The sequence below is a fragment of the Larimichthys crocea genome, chromosome XXI (assembly GCF_000972845.2).
Source record: "Larimichthys crocea isolate SSNF chromosome XXI, L_crocea_2.0, whole genome shotgun sequence".
Lineage (NCBI taxonomy): Eukaryota > Metazoa > Chordata > Actinopteri > Sciaenidae > Larimichthys > Larimichthys crocea.
The window spans coordinates 18,614,485-18,634,716 of NC_040031.1; the positions used below are offsets into that span (position 1 = coordinate 18,614,485).

Below are 20,232 nucleotides of genomic sequence, written 5' to 3' on the forward strand. Positions count from 1 at the left end.
TGCCTGCAGTGGTTGAATGTAAAGATCCTAAGATTGAAAACGCTGACCAGATTGAAGGGTCTCCCCCTTATAGACTAAACAATAGGGTGACATTCAAGTGCAAACCTGGATATGAAATGATAGGGGCGCCTACAATGACATGTGGTGAAAATAATGAGTGGACACCTGTACCAACATGTAAAAGTAAGTGGACTGAAAATGACTACCCGGTTTGAGTTTGTTAATGGAATGCAACAGTTGATGGCCACTGAAAAAACCCCAAACACCTTTTATTATAATGGAAATGGACACTGATCCTTTTTGGGTTTTGTCATGCTCCTTGTGTTAACACACAGAGTTTACCAACCATTATACAAGCAACCAGCTCATCCACTCTTTGTCTCCACAAATGGTTTCTGATTTTTCTGTTTTAATCCTTTGTTTTGCAGAATTACCAACCACAACAACTACTACTACTACTACTACTCCTACTACAACTACCACCACCACCACCACAACCACCACCACCACCACCGTTACTACACCATCAACACCACCCCCGACAACCGCAGTAACTTCCACCCCACCTCTTGCAACCTCCCCCACCACACAGCCACCACCCACCACAACCATCACAACTGCACCTCCCACCACCACCCCCACTGTCCCTGAAACCACCACCGAAACCACGACCACTCCTCAACCTACGCCACCGGTTACAACTGTCACCACGGAGACCACCACCCCAACGCCAACCTCAACAGTTGTGACATCGACAGCACCACCTACTACAACCACTGAGCCCACTACCGAGTCTGTTACCACTGAAATAATCACAAGCCCCAGCACCACTCCTGTAACAGAGGAAACATCAACTGTACAACCTTTCCTCCTGCCCACTACACCCTGCACAGTAAGTGTTGCTGTAGTTAATAATACTAAAAGTGTGCATTGAATGTGATAAACTGGGACAGTTGTGCTAGGTCTTATTTGAGTATCTACAGACCTTTTTCACGGCAGAGATTATGATTTGTCAGCGTAAGAAAAGTATAGGTAACCTAGAAATATTAGTATAAAAATGACATTGTAAATGTTTGAATGGTTATGCACATTATTGCTATGTGTTTGAGCACATAACCATTCTGTATCTGTATATGCATTACTAGGTAATAATGGGTGCATATGGAGACTGGAAAAAACAGATAAATGAATGTATAGAAATGCTGCTAATGTTTGTATTTACTGATACAAAAAAAATCCATGAAGAAGTGCTGTAACATGTAAGCATGCAATACAAATGTTTGTTTTTGTCTCTACAGCCTCCATACTCCTATCGCATCGACGAGTGTGCTGAGCTGATCTGTTTCAATGGAGAGCTGCTGCTTCACAACTCCTCTCTACACTGCCGCTTCAACACCACACAGCCCCAGTGCAGCCTGCTGGGCATGCCCATCCTCGTTAACACAGACCCCTGCTGTCCACTGTGGCGGTGCCCCTGTAAGTTCAGTTGTTTACATCAATAGTGATTAAAAGTCATAGTTTTTCTGCTATGATCTGTGTTTGAGTTTGTTGATACAAGTAGCTTTTTCTAGGTCGCTGCACCATGATGTCTGACCTGCGTGTTATCACATTTGACGGCAACAACGTGGCCCTGTATGATAACGGCTCATACATCCTGGTTAGCCTGCCCCAAGAGACTATCATTGGAACTGTGGAGAAATGTCCGACCAGCCAGGTATCATGAAAACAATGAAATATAAACTGTATCATAAGAAATCTGAAAACGAATTTTAAAAGGTGTTTTGCTTTCTTTGTAGAGTGTAAACTCCATCAGACGACCTGTAAGTACTGCCTCTTCTTTTCCATATTATTCCCTACAATCATGTTTGCATCATAGTGAAAAGCTGTCATTCATTTGTTAAATATTATCTTATTATCTAATTTCACTCCCCTACAGAGTCCTACAGGTGGAACATCTGGTCTATGTTTTAAGAAACTGAACATCACCACATCCTCCTATAGAATCATTATCCACCGACTGGATCGCAAGGTGAATCTCTTTACCTAATCTACTGCCAAGCGCTCAATTTATCCCACGTTAATAAGAATAATAAAAATAATACTAATGTGTGTTCTTGTGTGTCTGTGTCTCCATCTCTCTCCAGGTGACAGTAAACTATAGACCTGTTAGACTTCCATTCTCCCGCCATGCTCTTTATGTGGAAGACACAGGCAGCATGTACCTGATCCACACACCTGGTGGGGTCAACATACAATGGTATCACAGCACTGGCATCATGGTGCTGCAGTACATCGCCCCCTATAATGCATCTGTGCCTACTCGAGGCCTGTGTGGTGAGTTTACACACGCGCGCACGCACACACACACACACACACACACACTCACACACCAGCTTTGGTTGCATCAGCACCAGCCTCATTTATCAAAGTGCTAGCTATCAGCACCTAAAGGCTTAGTGTCTAAAGAGCAGCATCACTTTGACCTGACATATTACAAAATATGACAATTTGAGATGTTAAGAGCCATTTGGTTTAATGAAACAGTTTCACACACATATGTTGTCTGACTGCACATTTATATTTCTCACCATCAATGCAATGCAGCAATATACCTCAAACACACCACAACATCTGTCTGCCCATTATGTCAGGTTGTTGTGATGGGAACCCAGAGGATGACCTAAAGCTGCCCAATGGCACAGTGGTCAGAGAGTTGGGAGACATGATGCTCTTCCTGCATGCTTGGAGAGTCCCAACCACTGATGAAACCGAACACACACGCAGGGTCGGGGATAACTGCACCACCGGAGACTGCTCCTCCTGTCTCTCCATGCTGCGCCAGAGAACCTTTACACCGTGCCACAGCAAGGTAGCTACAGTATTCATGCAGCATGGTCTTAAAAAGTCCAGAGATTAATTAATAATGAAAAAATGATTAGTTTAAGTCCTACGTGACTTGCCTGGTTGTGTTTGCAGGTCACTCCAGAGCAGTTCTGCGACATCATGTGGGCCGGAGATTTACACTACAAGGATCACCAGTGTGACTTTTTAGCAGCGTACGTGGCGGTCTGCTACACACATCAAGTCTGCATCAACTGGAGGCGACACAACTTCTGCCGTAAGGAGACAAAGAACTGATGCACGTACACAGATGTACTCACAGGTGTTTCTTATTTGCTCATGCATCGCTTATGCCTGTCATCCTGTAGCATTGCATTGTCCCCCTGGTAAGGAGTACAAGCCATGTGTGAGCACCTGCACCAGCCGCACCTGTCTGAACAGGGAGTACTACGAGGAGACCACCTGCTCCTTCATAAGAGAGGAGTGTGTGTGCCGCAGTGGAACCATCCTGCACCGAGCTGACTCCCCTTTCTGTGTAACTGAGGACCGCTGTGGTGAGTGACAGAGTAATGCCTTTGTGATGAAAACTGCATAGTCAGTGAGTCTGAAGAAGTTTTGGACTGTGTTTTTATATTACTCACATGTATGCTGTGTATTTACTTGGCTCTGATGTATCCAGTATGCACAGACAATGAGGGAAACCCCCGGGCCCCGGGCGAGGTGTGGAATGGCTCTGTTCGCAGCTGCTGTCTGTACAAGTGTTTGGAGAATGGCTCTGTGGTGCCTGTTGAGGCAGATTGCAACTCTGTCCCGACACCGCTGTGTGAGAGGGAGGGAGAGTATGTACTGGACGTGATGGAAGAAGGAGCCTGTTGCCCAAAGAAGATCTGCGGTAGATTTAAAAAACTTGTTGTTCTGCAAGGCATCTGATCCTGATGCAGTTCACCATTTCTGTAGCTAACCAGTATCTTCAAATACTTCAAATACACACTCACACCAAAAATCACAACATTTTAGTAAATTTAAGACTCATTGTAAATGACTAAATTATATTTTCTCTATGTCCTTTTGCTCCTTCACTACTTTTCAGAGTGCAACATGACAATCTGTGACAGCGACGCTCCACCTTGTGATAATGGGGACAGGCTTGTGATTGGTTACAGTGCTCTGTCCTGCTGCCCAGAATACAGATGCGGTGAGAACAAACTTTCATTTCTTCACTCCGTCCTGTAAGGTTTTAAGATATCTTTCCAATTTTGGCCAGAACTTTTACTGTAACTAAACACTTTGCTGTGATTGGTCTCTCTCAGAGTGTGACCCCATGACATGCCCTCGAGTGTCAGCCCCCCACTGCAGGGAAGATCAGTTCTTAGTGGAGGTTAGGGGGGCGAAATCCTGCTGCTACTCTTTTCTGTGTGGTAAGTCTAAATTGCAGTTCACGAGGACAGTTTGAACCTGAAGTCTTTGGTATGAGGTTGTCTCCATCTTTGACTCCTCCGTCAGCAGCAACAAAACTGAAATTGTGTTTGTGTTTTCCATCCGACCAGTGTGTGAGTCATGTATTGAACCAATTCCAACGTGTTCACATGGAGAAATTCTGGCTGTGGATCTTAACACCACCAACAGCTGCTGTCCTCAGTACCATTGTGGTAAGTGTGTGTGTGTGTGACATTGTGTTTTTGCGTCTGTATCTTCAAAATGTTCACTCATTCTCCCATGTGTCTCAGTGTGTGATGCCAACTTGTGCCCTGAATCATCTGTGAGCTGTGCACCCGGTCTCACTTTGGTTCAAACTACCGTCCCTGGGAATTGCTGCCCACAGCACCATTGTGGTACACACAAACTACTCACACGCACACAATAATATCAGAAGTTATGTCTCTCATGAACTTGCATAAACTTTAGGCCACCTCTCGCTGTAACTGTCTCTCTTACACTCCCAGAATGCCAATGTGAGGACAGCTCTGTCCCCATCTGTCAGGTGGTAAGTCAGCAAAAAAGCTGCATCACAAGTCACTGTCTAATCAGCTTTTCGCCAGACGGAAGAAAAAGTGAGCAAATTCAGCTAAGTCAGCGCTCTGTTTTCTCACAGGGGGAAGTGCTGGTCGAGATTCCAGATAGCAGCATCAACTGTGGCTGTCCACAGTATATGTGCCGTATGTTTAACACACACACACACCTGACACGAGTGTGACAATGGATGTGTTGTAGATATTGTTTTATTACAGTGCTTGTGCTACAATCATATTGACACCCTGGAAAAAAAACTGTTTTGTCACTTAGATTATAATACACACGTTATTTATCCTGTATTTATGTGGTTGTTTGTGTAGAGAAGGCAGAGGTGTGTCTATTCCAAGGAGTAACAGTGCTGGGACCAGGCCAGTCTTTAGTTCAGTACCTTGAAGGAGAGCTATGTTATACTGTCCACTGCCTACATCACAAAGATCCAGACTCTGGCTTTTACGCCATGGAAATTTCCTCTGTCAACTGCTCCCAAAAATGTGGATCAGTACGTACCCACACACATTTAACACCTTTTGGTAGATCACATTGTGAGAAGCATTTTTATGATTTCACATCTTCAGTGCTCTTCACTTATCTTCTGCATTCGCCTCATCTCATTTAGCACCAGGTGTACGTACAATCCGCTGACCCTCAGGTGTGCTGCGGCTCCTGTAAAAACATCTCCTGTACTCACACCAACGAAAACGGGACAACAGAGCTTTTCGCTGTAAGAACAATACACATCCATGTGTCTTCAATGCCACCCCCCTTTATGAGCAGTACTGATTCTGATTTTGTGTTGTGCAGGCAGGGAGTTCCTGGGTGGAGAACTGCACACGTTACGACTGTATGGAAACAACAGTGGGAGCAGTGATACTTGCCTCTGGGGTGGTTTGTCCCCCTTTCAATGACACAGAGTGTCTTCAGGTTAGGACGTCTAAATGCCAAATAAAACACTATGTGTAAATTAGTTTGGAGGTGTTTCCCATTAACTTTGTATTCTCTTCCTGTTCTCTTCCTACAGAATGGCGGCGTAGTTCAGAGCTACGTTGACGGTTGCTGCAAGACATGTGAGTCTCCAAATTTATTAGGTGCTTCTGGTAATGCTTTGAGCTGTCAATTGGAGCTGGTGAGCGCATTGTTGCCTGGCAGTGGATGGGCTTTTCGGCTGAAGGGTTGGGGGTGTGGCCTGTTGTAGAGGGTGGAGATAAAGCCTGTTGTTGGCCTATCACTACATTTTCCAAAATTCCTTGCTTTCCCAGCTTTTCCCAAATCTTCTGTTGACATATTAAGGAGCCAGAAGCAATATTTGGTGGGAAGCTCAAGGAAATAATAAAACAATTATACATAATGATATACTTAGCATTTAATAGTCATTAGAAAGTGAATACAGAACTTCCAAAATGTGTGCTTTCAAGAGGATGACCTTTTAACGGTTCTTCATATCTACTTTACAAAAGAGTATTGAGTAAAAGGATATAAAACCTTTAATAAACATGCAGTGGTGACATTTTGTCTCTGTGGGGATTCGGCATTGCAGCCTCGCCCGCTTGCCTGCTTTTTGCAGTTTGGCCAATCAGGGTGCTCCATGGTGAGCATTTTACCAATGAGGATGCGAGATGTTTCAGAGGTTAGAGTTTGCCCTGCTGAGCTTCTCTTTGTAGTACATCAAATGGCTTGAGTTCCTTGGCTCGCTGCCTGGAGTGACCCAAAAAAGAAGTGAAATCCATGTGCATGCCGGCTGCACTGATTCCGTCCTCTGTGTGCTTGTGTGTGACGCTGAACTGTGTTTTCTGAACCAAACGTAACCTTGTGTGTGTCCTCATGACGTTCTTTGAACCCGACGGCTGTGATCCTGACGATGCTCCCAGGTTCTGGAGTGGCCGTTTTTCCGTTTACCGTTAATCCCATAACCCCCACTGGTAGTACTAACTGTGACACAGGTACCACCACCTTGCACTATTCCCACTTACATTCATTCTTTGGCTTCCTGACACACAGTGACTAATTCACCTGCATTTTCATGCTTTGTGTGAATGTGTCCGATGTGAGTCTGTTTTTGTGTTTATGTGTCTTGTCTTTTTCATTTTCTTCTTCTCACTGGTTTACTTCCAGTATAACATGAACAACGCCTAACCTTGCATAAATGTGGAAAATCATCCATCAGACAACATGCAGTGTTAAGTCAAAGTGTTGAGGCCACTTGTGAGACAAAAATAAGACCCAGTGTTATACAGTCATCAATTAAGAAAAAGCTGGACATCATCTACTCTTTTCATACACTCCACACTCAAATCCTTTTGACTAGCTTTGATTGGCTTAAAAGTCAGGTTAAGTTTAGGTCATTAGCCAATAGGAGAGCTGGATCTCTGCTGTGAGAACTGTGCCCCCTCCCCCCATCACCCAACTGTCAATCAAAGCAAGCTCCTACTGCTGGGCAACAAAGAGCCCTGCTCAATAGGCAATTCAGGTTTGTGTGAGTGACAGGTCTCTGCGGTAAAATGATGTGTGTGTTTGTGTGCGCGCATATGTTCCCCAGTGTATGTGTGTTGATTTCTTTGTGTGTGCGTATGGACATCTTTCTGCTGTTAAAAGATATGTGTCTATATGAAGCGTGTCTGGAGTGTTACTCTGTGAATGCATCTTACTTCTGTGTGAACACGTGTGTAGGTAAAGAGGATGGTAAAACATGCAAACGCGTGGCTATTCGGACTACCATTCGAAAAGATGACTGCAGGAGCAATGCACCGGTGAGAGGAGAGAGACATACTAACATAAAATGAGGAGTTAGCTGAAACCAGATTATAAAAATTATTATTTTTTAAAAAACTACAATTATACATTGCCTTAAGCCTCCTCCTGTCACCATCCTGTCTCCCTCCTCTTACAGGTCACAGTCTATTCTTGTGATGGGAAATGTCCGTCTGCCACCATATTCAACTTTAACATCAACAGTCACGCCCGTTTCTGTAAGTGCTGCCGCGAGAGTGGACTACAGACCCGCTCCGTCACACTCTACTGCTCTCGCAATGCCACAGTCGTGGAGTACAACTTCCAAGAGCCTCTGGACTGTTCCTGCCAGTGGAACTAAGGCAGAAAAATGAATGGGAGCATAACAAATGGAGAATGTATGAATAGAGGAGAATTTTACAGTACTGGTGAACATGCATTAAAAAAAAAACAGCCATGTTTCTTTTTGTTTGTCTATGGTTCACTTAACAACGCTGACCTTGAGTCATAGTTGTAACTAAAAGATATTGAAAAAAACTGATGTTGAAGTTAAAGATTGTTTTCAAGTAGTTTTTGTCTGCACATTAGTTTCGCTGTGCCAATCCAGTCAGCTTTCTAGAGCTTTCAATTGATAGTATGACACCAAATAGCCTCTCATCTACTGTATATTAATATCATGTTGACACAGCAGTTGCTTTTATATATCCGCTGTTGGGTTCAAACACTGTATATGCATTTTGGATGCTTTGTTTCCTTAAAAAAATGTTTAATGAGTTTCTAAAATATGATCTTTGCCCTCTTTGTAGTTTATTTTGAAGTAAAGTAGGTAAATAAAAGATTTAAAAGTGCGTTTCTTTGAATTACTGTCCTCATGGCCTGCAATGTCTCCTTTTAACACCCTTCACATTTCTCATTCTCAAACCCTTATTACACACACACACATACTGATTCAGCTTTTGTAGTGCTGACATGTGTTTGTGTTTCACCTCTTAGAGGTTATTGCTTTGTGGGAGTCACGTCTTCATAACTGAACCCCTCAGTGGACTCAGCTTTCTGTCTGTCAATCTTTTCTCCCTTTCACATTCCTGTCATTCCACATGGGCCGGCACTTCCACCACACCCGCACGCCCTAGCCAAAAAACATTCTCACTACTGCGCTGTTATGAAAAATTTGCAGCACATGCTTATTTTAGAGGTTAAAAGAAAAACCTAAATCTTTGACCTGTCTGCTGTGACTGACTGTTGGTCATCCAGAGGCGTAAAGCTGGTAGCTTTGCTCGCTGAGCACCTCAAACCACATCTTTTATCCCTCTCCTCTTCCCCGCAGTACGCCCCACATCCCCAACCTCCCCACCTCCTCCTCCTCTCCTCAGGAGATCCAGCTCTGGAGTGGCCATGTGCCCGTGGTTGCCATGGTGAGCTGCTCTTATACCAACAAAGAGCCAGAACAAATTGGGTTGCACTCATACATACACAATCTCTCTCTCTCTCTCTCTCTCTCTCTCTCTCTCTCTCTCTGTCCTCTGAACGTCTCCTCCCTCACATAAAAGTTTACTTCTAGGAGGACACAGCCATTACATGCTGACTTTGAGTGTGCGCTAAATTCAAAGTCCAGGCTCTGTGTAAAATTGAAGTACAAAAAAGAGATTTCCCCAGGATTTAAGATATCTAGGTAGTTCTAAGTTAGTTTCAAAGACTTTTCGAGTCTCAAAAAGACTGTCTGAGTCTCAGCTGTGCGTCAGCGACTTAAATAGTTTGGGACTTTCCACAACTGATGTTTACGCACAGCTGTAGGGGGTTTACTCATGAGCCTACCAATGGCTGAAAGCACAGCCTGGATTTGTTGTTTTCTCGCTTTGGAAGTGACTGTATATGCCCATGTGGATCTGTGAATGCTTGATGAGATGGAGTGACATTTCCAATGGGTGGAGAAGAGCATCTGTGGTTACTCGCTAGTTTATGTCAGGTAAGACAAAGGCCTACAAAACTTTAAGTCCACTGCAGTTTATCTTAAATATCTATTATGCTTGTTTATCATAACCAGCTGTTGTCTTTGAGGTATAAAGGATGTTTGACTTCAGTGACAGCACATTACTTTCTTCTTCCTCAGGTGATCTTGCTGACCTGTGAACAGCCTTTAAACCCTGTTGAAGTTGAAGTTATATTTCAGTCCTTCCCATCCACTGAAGCTTCAGACACTTACATAATCACCTGTAGGACTGCAAGTAACCATCTGGTAAGAACACCTGTACAGGTGAAAATGGTAAATATACTGTATATCTGAGAGCTAAATTAATCATCATAATGTCTCTACAGGTGTATGTGGAACCCATTTCCCCTTCAGCATGCTCCCCTGATTGCAAAATGTTGCTGGGATTGGTTGAGGACCCAAGAGGATACAACATCACATTAACATCCAGCAGAAATGATGCTCCTCTTGAGGCAAAGACTTTTCACTTTAGTAAGTGTCTGTGGACAGATACCACAGTCCTGGTGGTAACACGTTTGCTTATTAATTAATCTTAATATTGCTAATCTTTCTTCTTGTCTCCTTTCTTTTTGTATCTGTGTACAGTTCCAGTCTTCTTGTCCTCCCTTCATGTATACAGCACGACGACTACTGCTCTCCTGACATGGAAACTTCACAGGCAACAAAGCTTATCCACCTTCAGTCTATACAACACTCACGCACAATCAGTCACACACATCTTCAACATCAACTCGTCGGAGGCAAAGTCTCAGTACACAGTGAAAGGGCTCCAGCCTGGCACACGGTTCAAGGCCAAAGTTGTGGTGATGACATTCCTCGAACACCTTAATATGACCTTGAAGCAGAGGCTCTACATTGGCACGGAAACAGGTATTGTGCACAATAACACAGCCATTAACACTAAAACTGACTTCTGAATCGTGTGATGTTTGTTGATGATTTGATGAATTTCTGTCTTCAGCTCGGTGTCCCCCTGACTGGTTAGCCAATGGGAGAAGCTGCTACGCTGTGATCAGGACAGGTTTGACCTGGAGTGATGCCCATCACAGCTGCAGAAACCTGGCAGCTGGAAGTCACCTGGCTGACTTGAAGACCCTGGAAGATCTGTCCTTTATGTCTTCTCACCTGCTGAGCCACAACAATCTTCTGCTGCTGTGGACCGGACTCAATGATCAGCAGGTAGCCTCATTACAGAAACATACATTATATTACTTTTACTGCTCAGTAAGAGCTGTAAAATATGAACTTTTTTTTCAGGAATATCTAATTTAATGAGGTCATGAAAACCTTTTGATTAAACATTTATTTAACAGTGCATACTTTGTAGTTACTTTATTCTGTCCTGCAAGTCGAAATCATGCAGAATCTCTCTCAGACTCTCTCTCTCACCCTTTCCTGTCTGCCTCTAGCTACACTGTCAAAGAAAGGTGAAAAAGAACAAATAAAAAAAAGAATATCCTGTAGGGATCCTGGTCCTGTAGGGTAGAATATGTGGAAAGTGATTTAAAAATGTACCTGCAGTATAATTAAACATTGATGCATAACATTTTCATTTCAATTCCTGCAGGACAATATCTAGAATTGTTATAAAAATTAAGATTATACTGGGGTGCAGAAAATATAGTGCTCATTCCTGAGCAGTAAACCAAAAAGAAATGTTATGATATTATCTGTATCAGGTGGATGGTGTCCGAGACAGCCCATTTTTTAAAATGTATACGAACCTACTGCTAAAGCTCCTCAGGGAGCCTTTTCTCTGTAACCCCTTTTGTGCATTGCACTGTTAAATGCTCCTTCTTGTACAAGAATTATAAATTGAACTTAAACTTTGATACTTTGAATCCAGTTCTCCTTATTCAAGGGTTTTTCTTAAAAAAATCTCGTAACAAGAATAAAGAATCCTCAAATGTCCTCTATACATTAAATCGTTTTTATATATATATTTTTGTGTGTAAAGGAACCTAATATAAAGGAAATTAAATGAATGAAATAAAATTAAACAATTTTCTTTACTAGAGTTCTTTATTTATAGCGACTATAAAGTACATCTGCAGGTGTATGTACACCTGTGTATGAAGTATAAATTAGTACCCATTGTATGATTACAGATGGTTAAATTAATAACCATGTGGCTGGTTTTTATAACATATCAAAAGCAGTCTTTCTTTCGTTTTCTCTTGGACTGCCTCGACTGAAGCCTGCTGGGAGGTTTTCACGTATTGTGGTTTATCCTGTATTACAAAATCAAAGAGCATTATTATTATTAGCGAAGGTATTTAGACCTTTAGGCAGTCTGATAGTAGGTTCTGATGAGTAGGCCACCGTTGGAAAGTAATTTTCTGGCAAAGTTGTTTACAGGAGGAGCTTTTGATACCTCTACTTTAATGACAGTGAGCTGGTGATGTCTCTCGTGTGTATACAGTGCAATACAGGAAGTCTCTCTTCTGTCACTTCACAGGAGGAGGGACGACCTCGCTGGTCTGATGGCTCAGCCCACAACCTGACGGACCTGATATCATCACTGCCAGCCAATCAAACAGACTGTTTTGCCCTTCAGAGGAACGCAACAGGACCAGGGCACTTTCTCACCCCATTCTTCTGTAACATCCCATTACCCTTCATCTGCCAGTACCAGAGTAAATACTTTGTGTAATATATCTTTATTAACCAAAAACACTTACTAGTTTAAACCAAGTCATGCAATATGTAAGGACTTCTCTGCTCTTCAAGTTTTTATGACGATGCTCTTCTTCCTCTTTCACAGTCCCTTCAGTCCCTGCTTCGTTCGCCTTTGACCTGGTTCAGGTGACAGAGCAACAGGTAGAGCTTCGTTGGAGTGACCTTTCACCCTTGAACTCACTTAATATTTCATCTTTCGAGATATTCCTCCAGTATCAAGAGGAGGCAAATGGAGAGTCTGGTCAAGGGGTGGAAGATAGAAGCAGAAAACCTGAGGTCAAAAACAGGACACAGACCCAGAGCAGTGTTAAAAAAATTGTCAAGGTCCCCATTTCCCTCCTCTCTAGAGGGGTTACCGTGGCAGGTTTGTTTCCAGGGAGCGTCTACTCTTTCACCCTTCGAGCCGCTCACCCTTCTGGCTCCACCTGGAGCTTAGGACAAACTCGGACTGCATACACTAGTGAGTCAGCTGACAACCTGTCACACACATACTGTAAGTTACAGAAACAACATCTGATGCTAACTGGTGTAACTTCAAATGTTTATGTTACCTTTCTTACAGGACCTCTTCCTCCTCGAAATGTCACCGTTGGGTCCGTTACTGTCAGTCAGATTAGTGTCCACTGGATGCTGCCAGGGGCAGAGTTAAAGGTTGGATGTACATTTATTGTGCGCTGTGTAGACATGTCTTCAAGGCAAGAGAGGATAGTTGGAATGAATAACATCTCCAAGTTGTCTGAGACTAGTGGACTGCAGTCATGCACCGCTGTGATTGGAGGGCTTGAGTCCTACAGGAAATACAGGGTTGAAGTTTTCACCATCACCCAGCATGGGATAGAGAGCTGTGGACAGACGCCTTTGACTGTGCAGACTGGTAAGTGTGTAACAGACCTTTTACACAGCAGACATTTTGAGCCATGACAGTGTAACAGTGACGCAGCAATATCGGGACCCTGAAACTGAAACAGCCTTTACAACTGCAATATTTCAAAATATCTTTTTTTGAAAAAGGCCTATGTTAGCATATATTTTTTATTTATAAAGTTCTTTATGAGGAAATGCTTATTTTAAACTTAAACTTATAAGCTAATTAGGCCAATTTCCATCCATTTGAATTACATAGTTTTAATATAAATTAATTAAACAAACTTAATGTGAAGCAAGAAATGAGATTTATGTAATAGTACTAATAAACTCACAATGACTGCATTCATTTTTGCTGTTGAGTTTGGGCAAACAAATTGGCTTTATTAATACTGAACGCATAAACCTGACTGGAAGCACATTGAGTTTATTAGTTTTTGAGTGCAGTATGGTAATTTACATGTACTTAATTTCATTGGTGGGAGATGTTTCATTACATTTTGTCAACTTGACAAATGTCCAGTAGTAATTTGAGCAATTTATATGACTAATTAATAATCACATGAAAACCAACTGAGATTTGACTGGTTAACTGAAGCCAATTTGCTGTTAATTTGACTGGTGTCTGGGAAGGAACACCACCTCATCACAAGGTTCCAAAAGTCAGGTGGCATCCACTCAAGATAAATGTTGCATGAAGAAGTAAGTTGGATAAGCAGCTTAAGCTTAAATGGGTTTAGTAGACCAGTCTGTGACCTAATAAACTGTGATCAGAACTTAATATGTGCAACTCCAGTTCCAAAAAAAGTTGTGACGCTGTGTAAAACGTAAATAAAAACAGAATGTAATGTGCAATATTGAATTTAATACAGTACAAATACTTAATTACTTAAAATGGATAGACTTTGTTGTAAATATGTCTGTTGTCATTATGTTTTACACAGCGTCACAGCTTTATTTTCTCAATACGTTTAGACAAAACATTAATTTCACTGTCGTTTTATTTATTTATTGTTCTTTGCCCTTCTTTTAAACTCTTTTTTTGCATTGGGTCTGTTGTGAATGCGGCTGACAGATTTACAGTCTAAACTTTGAGCTAACTTTGCTTTGAACCACCTCCTAAATAAAGTTCTCCCTTTCTGCCTCTTAGAGATGAGGGCTCCTGGTGGTCTGGTGGTGATGAGCACAGCAGGGAATCTGACTGTCTGTTGGACCAGTCCACATGATGACCCACCAGATGGTTACCATGTTACATCCCAACCACTCATTTACACCACCCCAACTTCACTGTGGATAAACCAGACCAACCCTGGTGCACACTGGGTAAATGAGTCAGTGTGTGTTAATTTAGGCACATTTACTCCAGGTCAGACTTATGAAGTTGGAGTGGTCTCCCTGAGGGGAAAGGACAGGAGCAAGAAGACAAGCATAATACACACAACAGGTGAGAGAGACAAGGATACTGCCTTAGGTTCACTAAAAGTCTGTCTTAAAACAATAGTAAGGAGCCCGTATGAATATTTAAACAATCTTTTGTTTATAGTGGCCAGTAAAAGATTAATTCAAATGTGTTTTTGGTGTAAGTGATGTCAAAAAATCGAAAGTAATTTTGTGCAGAAATAAAATATTTATGTCAAGTTAACATGAAGTTTCTGCAGTCTGAGACAGTCTGAGGTAGTCAGTGAGTATCTCCCAAAGGTACACTTTCTTTTGTATAAAAGTTCCTCTTTGTGTTTTCCTGCTGAGTTACAAAATGAGGGACTTTTGTTCTAAAAGAGAATGACTCTAAAAGAGCTCATTTGGAAAGCGGAACCCATGTTACCTTCAGATAAAGTTTTGAGTTTGACTGGACTGTGGATTTGGTCCCTGAAAAAGAGAAAGACTATTGTTATAGGACAGACTGCAAACCCATCCTATAAGAATGTAGAAGTTTTTACCATACTACTCATTTTTTCTGTACTATCTTTGTGTCTTTTTCTCCCTCTGCATGCGTAGATCCAATGCCAGTTCAGTTTGCAGTCCCTCTTTCAGTCGGCACAAACTCTGCACAGCTGTACATCCAGCATCCACAGCTGGGTGTGATTGATGGGGTCGAAGTGTGTGTATGTCCAGGAGTATGTAACAGTCTTTGTGACAGATCATGTGGCTACTCATGTAAGCGGTACTCCCTCCCAGTCGGTGTTCATATCATAACTGTTCATAACCTCAGTCCAGGATCAGAATATCAGCTCAGCGTGTACAGCACCAGCCGAGAGCAGGTGGGACCACCTTACTACACCCACACTGTTAGAACAGGTGAGTAAATGTCCATACTTATCAGATTACCAGTGACACCTTTGAAATGCTTTTAAGGTGCCAGTATAAACATTAGGGGTCACTTAATGAGCTTACAACTAAGTGAGTCAACTAACAACCTTACGCAGGTCACATCTATCAGTCCAGATTTTTTCTGTAGCGCTTCAGTCACTGATAAAAACTGTAGTGTTTATAGTTATATGACAACAAACCAGATGTACAATTATGTGTTTTTTCTAATAACCATAATTTATCTGACAGCCAGAAATTTCTGATGATGTACCAAGAGAAGTAATTCTTGCAGCTGTGATTTTCACATTTGCTTCAAATTGCAAATTTGAGCCTTCTTTGTTGTACTGCAATCTGGAGATTGCCACTAATCTTTTTTTGTACTACAGTAGCTATCCTCATTAGGCATCAAGTATTTTTCACATCCTCATCTTTGCGCAAACTGCAGCAATTAAATTATTCCACTATAAGATTGGCATCACTTAACTGGTTGACCCTTGCGACAGTCTTCAAGCTATAAGACAGTTATTATATATTATATATTGTATCTAATCTATCTTATTGCATCTTGCAATATATTGCATCTTATAATGAGCCCATCAGTTAAGCTTTTGTGGCAAACACAAAATGAAGAACGATGCTAAACTAAAATATGACAGATGGTGTGGATTACAGAATAACATCTTTAGACCTTATTTAAAACAAATTAAATATACTTTTTATATCTTGTGTCCTATTTATTATAATTATGACTTTTAAATTTGATCTTTATATTTTTTTGTACAACACTACTGTCGACAGCCAGGGGTAATTAGTATTTTCACTATGTCAGAGGAATAATTATAGTATGGATTGTGGGATATGGTTTGTCATTTTAGGTCTGGCTCCTCCGAACAGAGTGAGGGAGGGTGTGGTGACAGATTCATCTATAGAGCTTCTTTGGGATCCAGCACAAGGACAAGCTCACAGCTATGAGGTCATCTGCCTCAACTGCGACCGTTCACACATGGTATACCAAAACAAATCCTGAAAATGTGTGAATGCTTTTATCGGTACAGGTTTGCAAAGGCTAATATTTGATTTCCCAGAGTACCTGTCAAAGTCAGAAACTACGCCTTGAGCATTGCACTAATCAGCAGTTGCTTCATGGGAAATTCATGGTGTCCTGTAGTTAGCATGTTAACTCTTCTCTTCCCCTGCAGCAAATGTCACTGTAAGAATGATGATAAGAGTCTTTGGTCATATCATTCCTGTGCTCCAGGTGCAGAAAGTTTTTAGTCAGAGTGCAACGTTTTCTAGTCTGGCACCAGGAAGACTCTACCACTTTGCAGTACGAACAGAGAAGGAGTCTTTTACAGACAGTTCTCCCGTCACTATCAACATCACTGCAGGTAAACACTCACACAGGAGCGGACACATACACACACCTCTCAATCTTCCTTTTCTAACTGCTACGTGTAATGTTTTTTTTAAATACACCAGCTCCCAGCTCAGTGGAGGTGTCTCTCGTCAGTAAAACCACAACATCCATATGCATTCGTTGGAGTATGGTCAGGGGAGTGGTGAGCGGACTCATTCTGTCAATCAAAAACAAAACATCCAATCAAGAGCTGATTATTTCTCATCAGGAGCCCAGGTCAGTCTCTCGCCTGTCAGCCAGTACACAAATCATTCAAGAGACCAGACACCAGATCAAAACTTTCTTTTATAATAACAGCGAATTGCAACATGAATTACTCAAAGCTTTTGCTTAATAACTCTGTGCATGTTCGCAGATCTTATAGCTTTGAAGACCTTGCTCCAGGAAGCCAATATACAATTGAAGCCATAAGCACCAGTGGGGAAAGAAGGAGTAAACCGACTACTATTATTCTACATACTAGTAAGTTTAAGAAATGTGCAGCGTGAGTGTGTGTGTGTGTGTGTGTGCAAGTGTGTGTGTGTGTGTGTGTGTGTGTGAGAGAGAGAGAGAGAGAGAGAGAGAGAGAGAGAAAATGATTTGGATTACAAAATTAATGCAGCAGGAAATAAACAATCACAAGAGAGCATACACATGCAAATATGACTGAAGAAAACCCCCATCACATACAGTATTAGAAAGAAAGAATTCAGAGATATCTCTAAGGACTGCAGGTTTCTGGGTAAAAGCAAATTATTTTTCTCATTTCTTCTTGCATTTTGGTTTCAGGCTTTGTTCGCTTCACTGATAACATTTTATTACAATATCGTGTCAGAGTAGGATGGTGGTTTGAAATAAATCATTGTCCCAAAGAAATCAGAGTACAAGCTCTGAACCGCAGAGGAACCAGGTAAAAAGGACATTATGCATGTATGTCTTTGTCTTCAGTATCTGTTTTTAATGCTGTTGAACAGTGCTTTAAATAATAATAAAATATAAATGTTTTAGAAATTATTCACATAAATGTAAAGGTAAATGTAAATTGGGTTTGCCTGCAGTATCTCTACCTAAAAAAGTAATTAAAAGAAGTTAATTTCACACTTCTATTCACAAGTGTATAACCCAGTAGGGCAGGCGACAATGATTAAGTGTCAGGGCATGGTGTCAGTGTGCTAATGGGAATCTTGTCTCCAGTCCCAGAGGTGCCGCAGGAAGTGGCCCTGTCAGAGGAGGTAGTGACGTCTGTGTTTGTCAACTGGAGACAACCACTGGGACAGGTGGAGGGGTACAAGGTAGGTGTTTCCTACAACATTGTCCAAATCCAAGTAGCAATCACCGAAGGAGAGACAGGCATCAAAGGTTGTTATGCTGCAATAACTCGCAGACAGATGTGAGTGATGATCTGTCTGTCCTCGCCGTTTGTTTACTCACATTTTCTCTTTTTTCCTCTTAACGAATGAGGCCACTCACGTCAGGTTCCGCACTCACCTATTGGTTACTCAGCAACCGTTGTTGGCGCACCACAGATTCAGTTACCAACTTTTTAAAGATGCATGACCTCCACAGAGCCATGGCCAGGAAGAATGACCAAGCACATTACATGCACTCACAGTACAAACCCACATTAATAGAAATAAACGAGAGAGATTGGGGGCACCCTGGTAGCTCACCTTGTAGAGCTTCACCTCAGCAGCCTGGGTTAAATTCCAGCCTCCAACCATTTGCTCCATCTCATCTCCCCCTCTCTCTTTGGTAGAGACACAGGATTGGTAGAGAAAAAAAAAAAGGATTCTGATAAAATCTTTCTGTTTTTTTACAGCTTGTTTTTGGCCTGCAGTCCATGGACAGGAAATCGTGGATTGAGGTGCTTGTCCAAGGCACAAGTTATGAGATCAAGGATTTGATTCCAGGGTCGGACTATGGTATCAGCATTCAGAGTGTGCTGGGCTCAGACACCAGTCAGGCATTCCACAGAGAGTTCAGCACACGTAAGAGACACAAAGGTCTACATTCAATACAGCGTGTCGGGATAGAAAATCATGTTGGTGATTCCTTAGTTACAGCTTTATCCCCTTATAACACACAAAAAGAAATAATACTAAAACTATGCAAAAATTGTTTTCCAGGCCCGGCAGGAGTTTGTGCCCTTCGTTTAAACAACATGAATTCTTCTTCAGTCACTGTAAGCTGGGACAGTGCGTTTGGAGATTTTGACTTCCACAGAGTCACTGTAACCAACAACTCAGTCACAAACACACACACCATACCCAAGGAGGAGCAGGCTGCCGTGGTTACAGGGCTGGTGGATGGCTGCAGTTACAATGTGAGCGCTGAGAGAGTGAGAGGAGTGACAGCAGGAAGCGCTGCCTTTCTGGCTGTAACCACAGGTAGACGATATTTCTTAGAACTGCACCAGTCAACACCCTGTTACTACAGTATCACATGCCCTGATTGACACTTCATTAAATTAGTGATCCACCTCTTTGACACCTATTTCTCCTTTTTCTGTTATTCATGAGTGCCAGCCCGTGTACAGGGAGTACGTGTCCTGAATGTGTCTCCACATGCATTCTCTCTGCGTTGGGAAGAGGCGGCAGGGTGTGTGGATCATTACCAGGTCAACCTGCAACCAGACCAGGGAAATGTTACGGTGCATCCTGCACTTGATGGATACATTCAGGTATACACACAAGCTCAATGAAACACACACTGCTTAGATGCAGTAACACTAGTGAATTTACACCTTTTTTCACCTGATAAACTCAAAGCTTGGACAACTCTAGACTTGCAGCTGAGTTATGATACCAAATCTACAAACATACATGCAATATCTCTCTTCCCATTCAACCAAGTCCCACCCCATACCAGCTCCTCCCGACTGCCAGGTGTCAGATGCCCCCCAAAATGTAACCTTACACACCACTCACACAGAGCACACAGAGCACAGAGCTGAGTAATAGATCTCATTATTTATTAAATTGGCTTCATGAGCTCAACCCTGAATCATTCATTTGCTTAAGCAGCTCTCTCTAGGGAAAGAGAGTGAGAGAGACCAGAGGGAGAACGTTAGGACCTACTTGCCCTCTTTGGCTTGCCACTAAAATTTTGGAATACTTCAAGACCAAGAGTCCTTAATATCAAATGCCTGGACAACTAACCCTGTGACCTTTACTCATGCCACTAACCAGCTTCTAGACTTGGAGTTATCCCTGTTCATCTCAGTGGATTACCTGTAGAAAGACTGTGTACTAACACTGGATGCAGGTCTGCTTGTGAGGCCTCTAACCTGCAGTGTTTAAACTAACTAACTCTGCTACCCAGCATGGCCTTCCTCTTACTCATCCTGATGGTCACACTCTGCTTGAGGCACTCACAGGTAAGGAAACAGCTCTCAATACCTAGAATTGCCGTGCACGTA

General features: G+C 42.2%; 3 protein-coding genes across 3 annotated transcripts in view; all 3 read left to right on the forward strand.

The window, feature by feature from the left end:
- otogl (otogelin-like) overlaps positions 1-8,240 on the forward strand; it is a 23,576-nt gene extending 15,336 nt beyond the window's left edge. Inside the window, exons 39-61 of the mRNA XM_027272993.1 lie at positions 6-183; positions 429-892; positions 1,299-1,476; positions 1,572-1,714; positions 1,797-1,820; positions 1,937-2,029; positions 2,145-2,334; positions 2,652-2,869; positions 2,977-3,118; positions 3,210-3,395; positions 3,521-3,733; positions 3,932-4,036; positions 4,152-4,259; positions 4,389-4,490; positions 4,569-4,673; positions 4,785-4,825; positions 4,934-4,997; positions 5,175-5,353; positions 5,471-5,575; positions 5,656-5,775; positions 5,873-5,918; positions 7,519-7,598; positions 7,739-8,240. Coding sequence (XP_027128794.1) covers positions 6-183; positions 429-892; positions 1,299-1,476; positions 1,572-1,714; positions 1,797-1,820; positions 1,937-2,029; positions 2,145-2,334; positions 2,652-2,869; positions 2,977-3,118; positions 3,210-3,395; positions 3,521-3,733; positions 3,932-4,036; positions 4,152-4,259; positions 4,389-4,490; positions 4,569-4,673; positions 4,785-4,825; positions 4,934-4,997; positions 5,175-5,353; positions 5,471-5,575; positions 5,656-5,775; positions 5,873-5,918; positions 7,519-7,598; positions 7,739-7,939 — 3,285 coding nt within the window. The 3' untranslated portion in view covers positions 7,940-8,240. The remainder of the gene's footprint in view (positions 1-5; positions 184-428; positions 893-1,298; positions 1,477-1,571; positions 1,715-1,796; positions 1,821-1,936; positions 2,030-2,144; positions 2,335-2,651; positions 2,870-2,976; positions 3,119-3,209; positions 3,396-3,520; positions 3,734-3,931; positions 4,037-4,151; positions 4,260-4,388; positions 4,491-4,568; positions 4,674-4,784; positions 4,826-4,933; positions 4,998-5,174; positions 5,354-5,470; positions 5,576-5,655; positions 5,776-5,872; positions 5,919-7,518; positions 7,599-7,738) is intronic.
- Positions 8,241-9,484: 1,244 nt separating this feature from the next.
- On the forward strand, positions 9,485-12,961 carry LOC109141787 (uncharacterized; the record flags this gene model as incomplete). Its single annotated transcript, XM_027272994.1, has 8 exons — positions 9,485-9,544; positions 9,689-9,814; positions 9,895-10,039; positions 10,154-10,438; positions 10,530-10,747; positions 12,027-12,204; positions 12,333-12,707; positions 12,810-12,961. Coding segments are annotated over exons 1-8 (1,524 nt in total), but the record flags the coding sequence as incomplete, so codon positions are not given.
- The window catches only part of ptprq (protein tyrosine phosphatase receptor type Q), a 33,776-nt gene continuing 26,505 nt past the window's right edge, over positions 12,962-20,232 (forward strand). The window contains exons 1-11 of the mRNA XM_027273155.1: positions 12,962-13,121; positions 14,262-14,555; positions 15,107-15,406; positions 16,294-16,424; positions 16,677-16,806; positions 16,898-17,051; positions 17,191-17,297; positions 18,009-18,106; positions 18,634-18,802; positions 18,941-19,201; positions 19,334-19,494. Of these exons, the coding sequence (XP_027128956.1) occupies positions 12,962-13,121; positions 14,262-14,555; positions 15,107-15,406; positions 16,294-16,424; positions 16,677-16,806; positions 16,898-17,051; positions 17,191-17,297; positions 18,009-18,106; positions 18,634-18,802; positions 18,941-19,201; positions 19,334-19,494 (1,965 nt within the window). The remainder of the gene's footprint in view (positions 13,122-14,261; positions 14,556-15,106; positions 15,407-16,293; positions 16,425-16,676; positions 16,807-16,897; positions 17,052-17,190; positions 17,298-18,008; positions 18,107-18,633; positions 18,803-18,940; positions 19,202-19,333; positions 19,495-20,232) is intronic.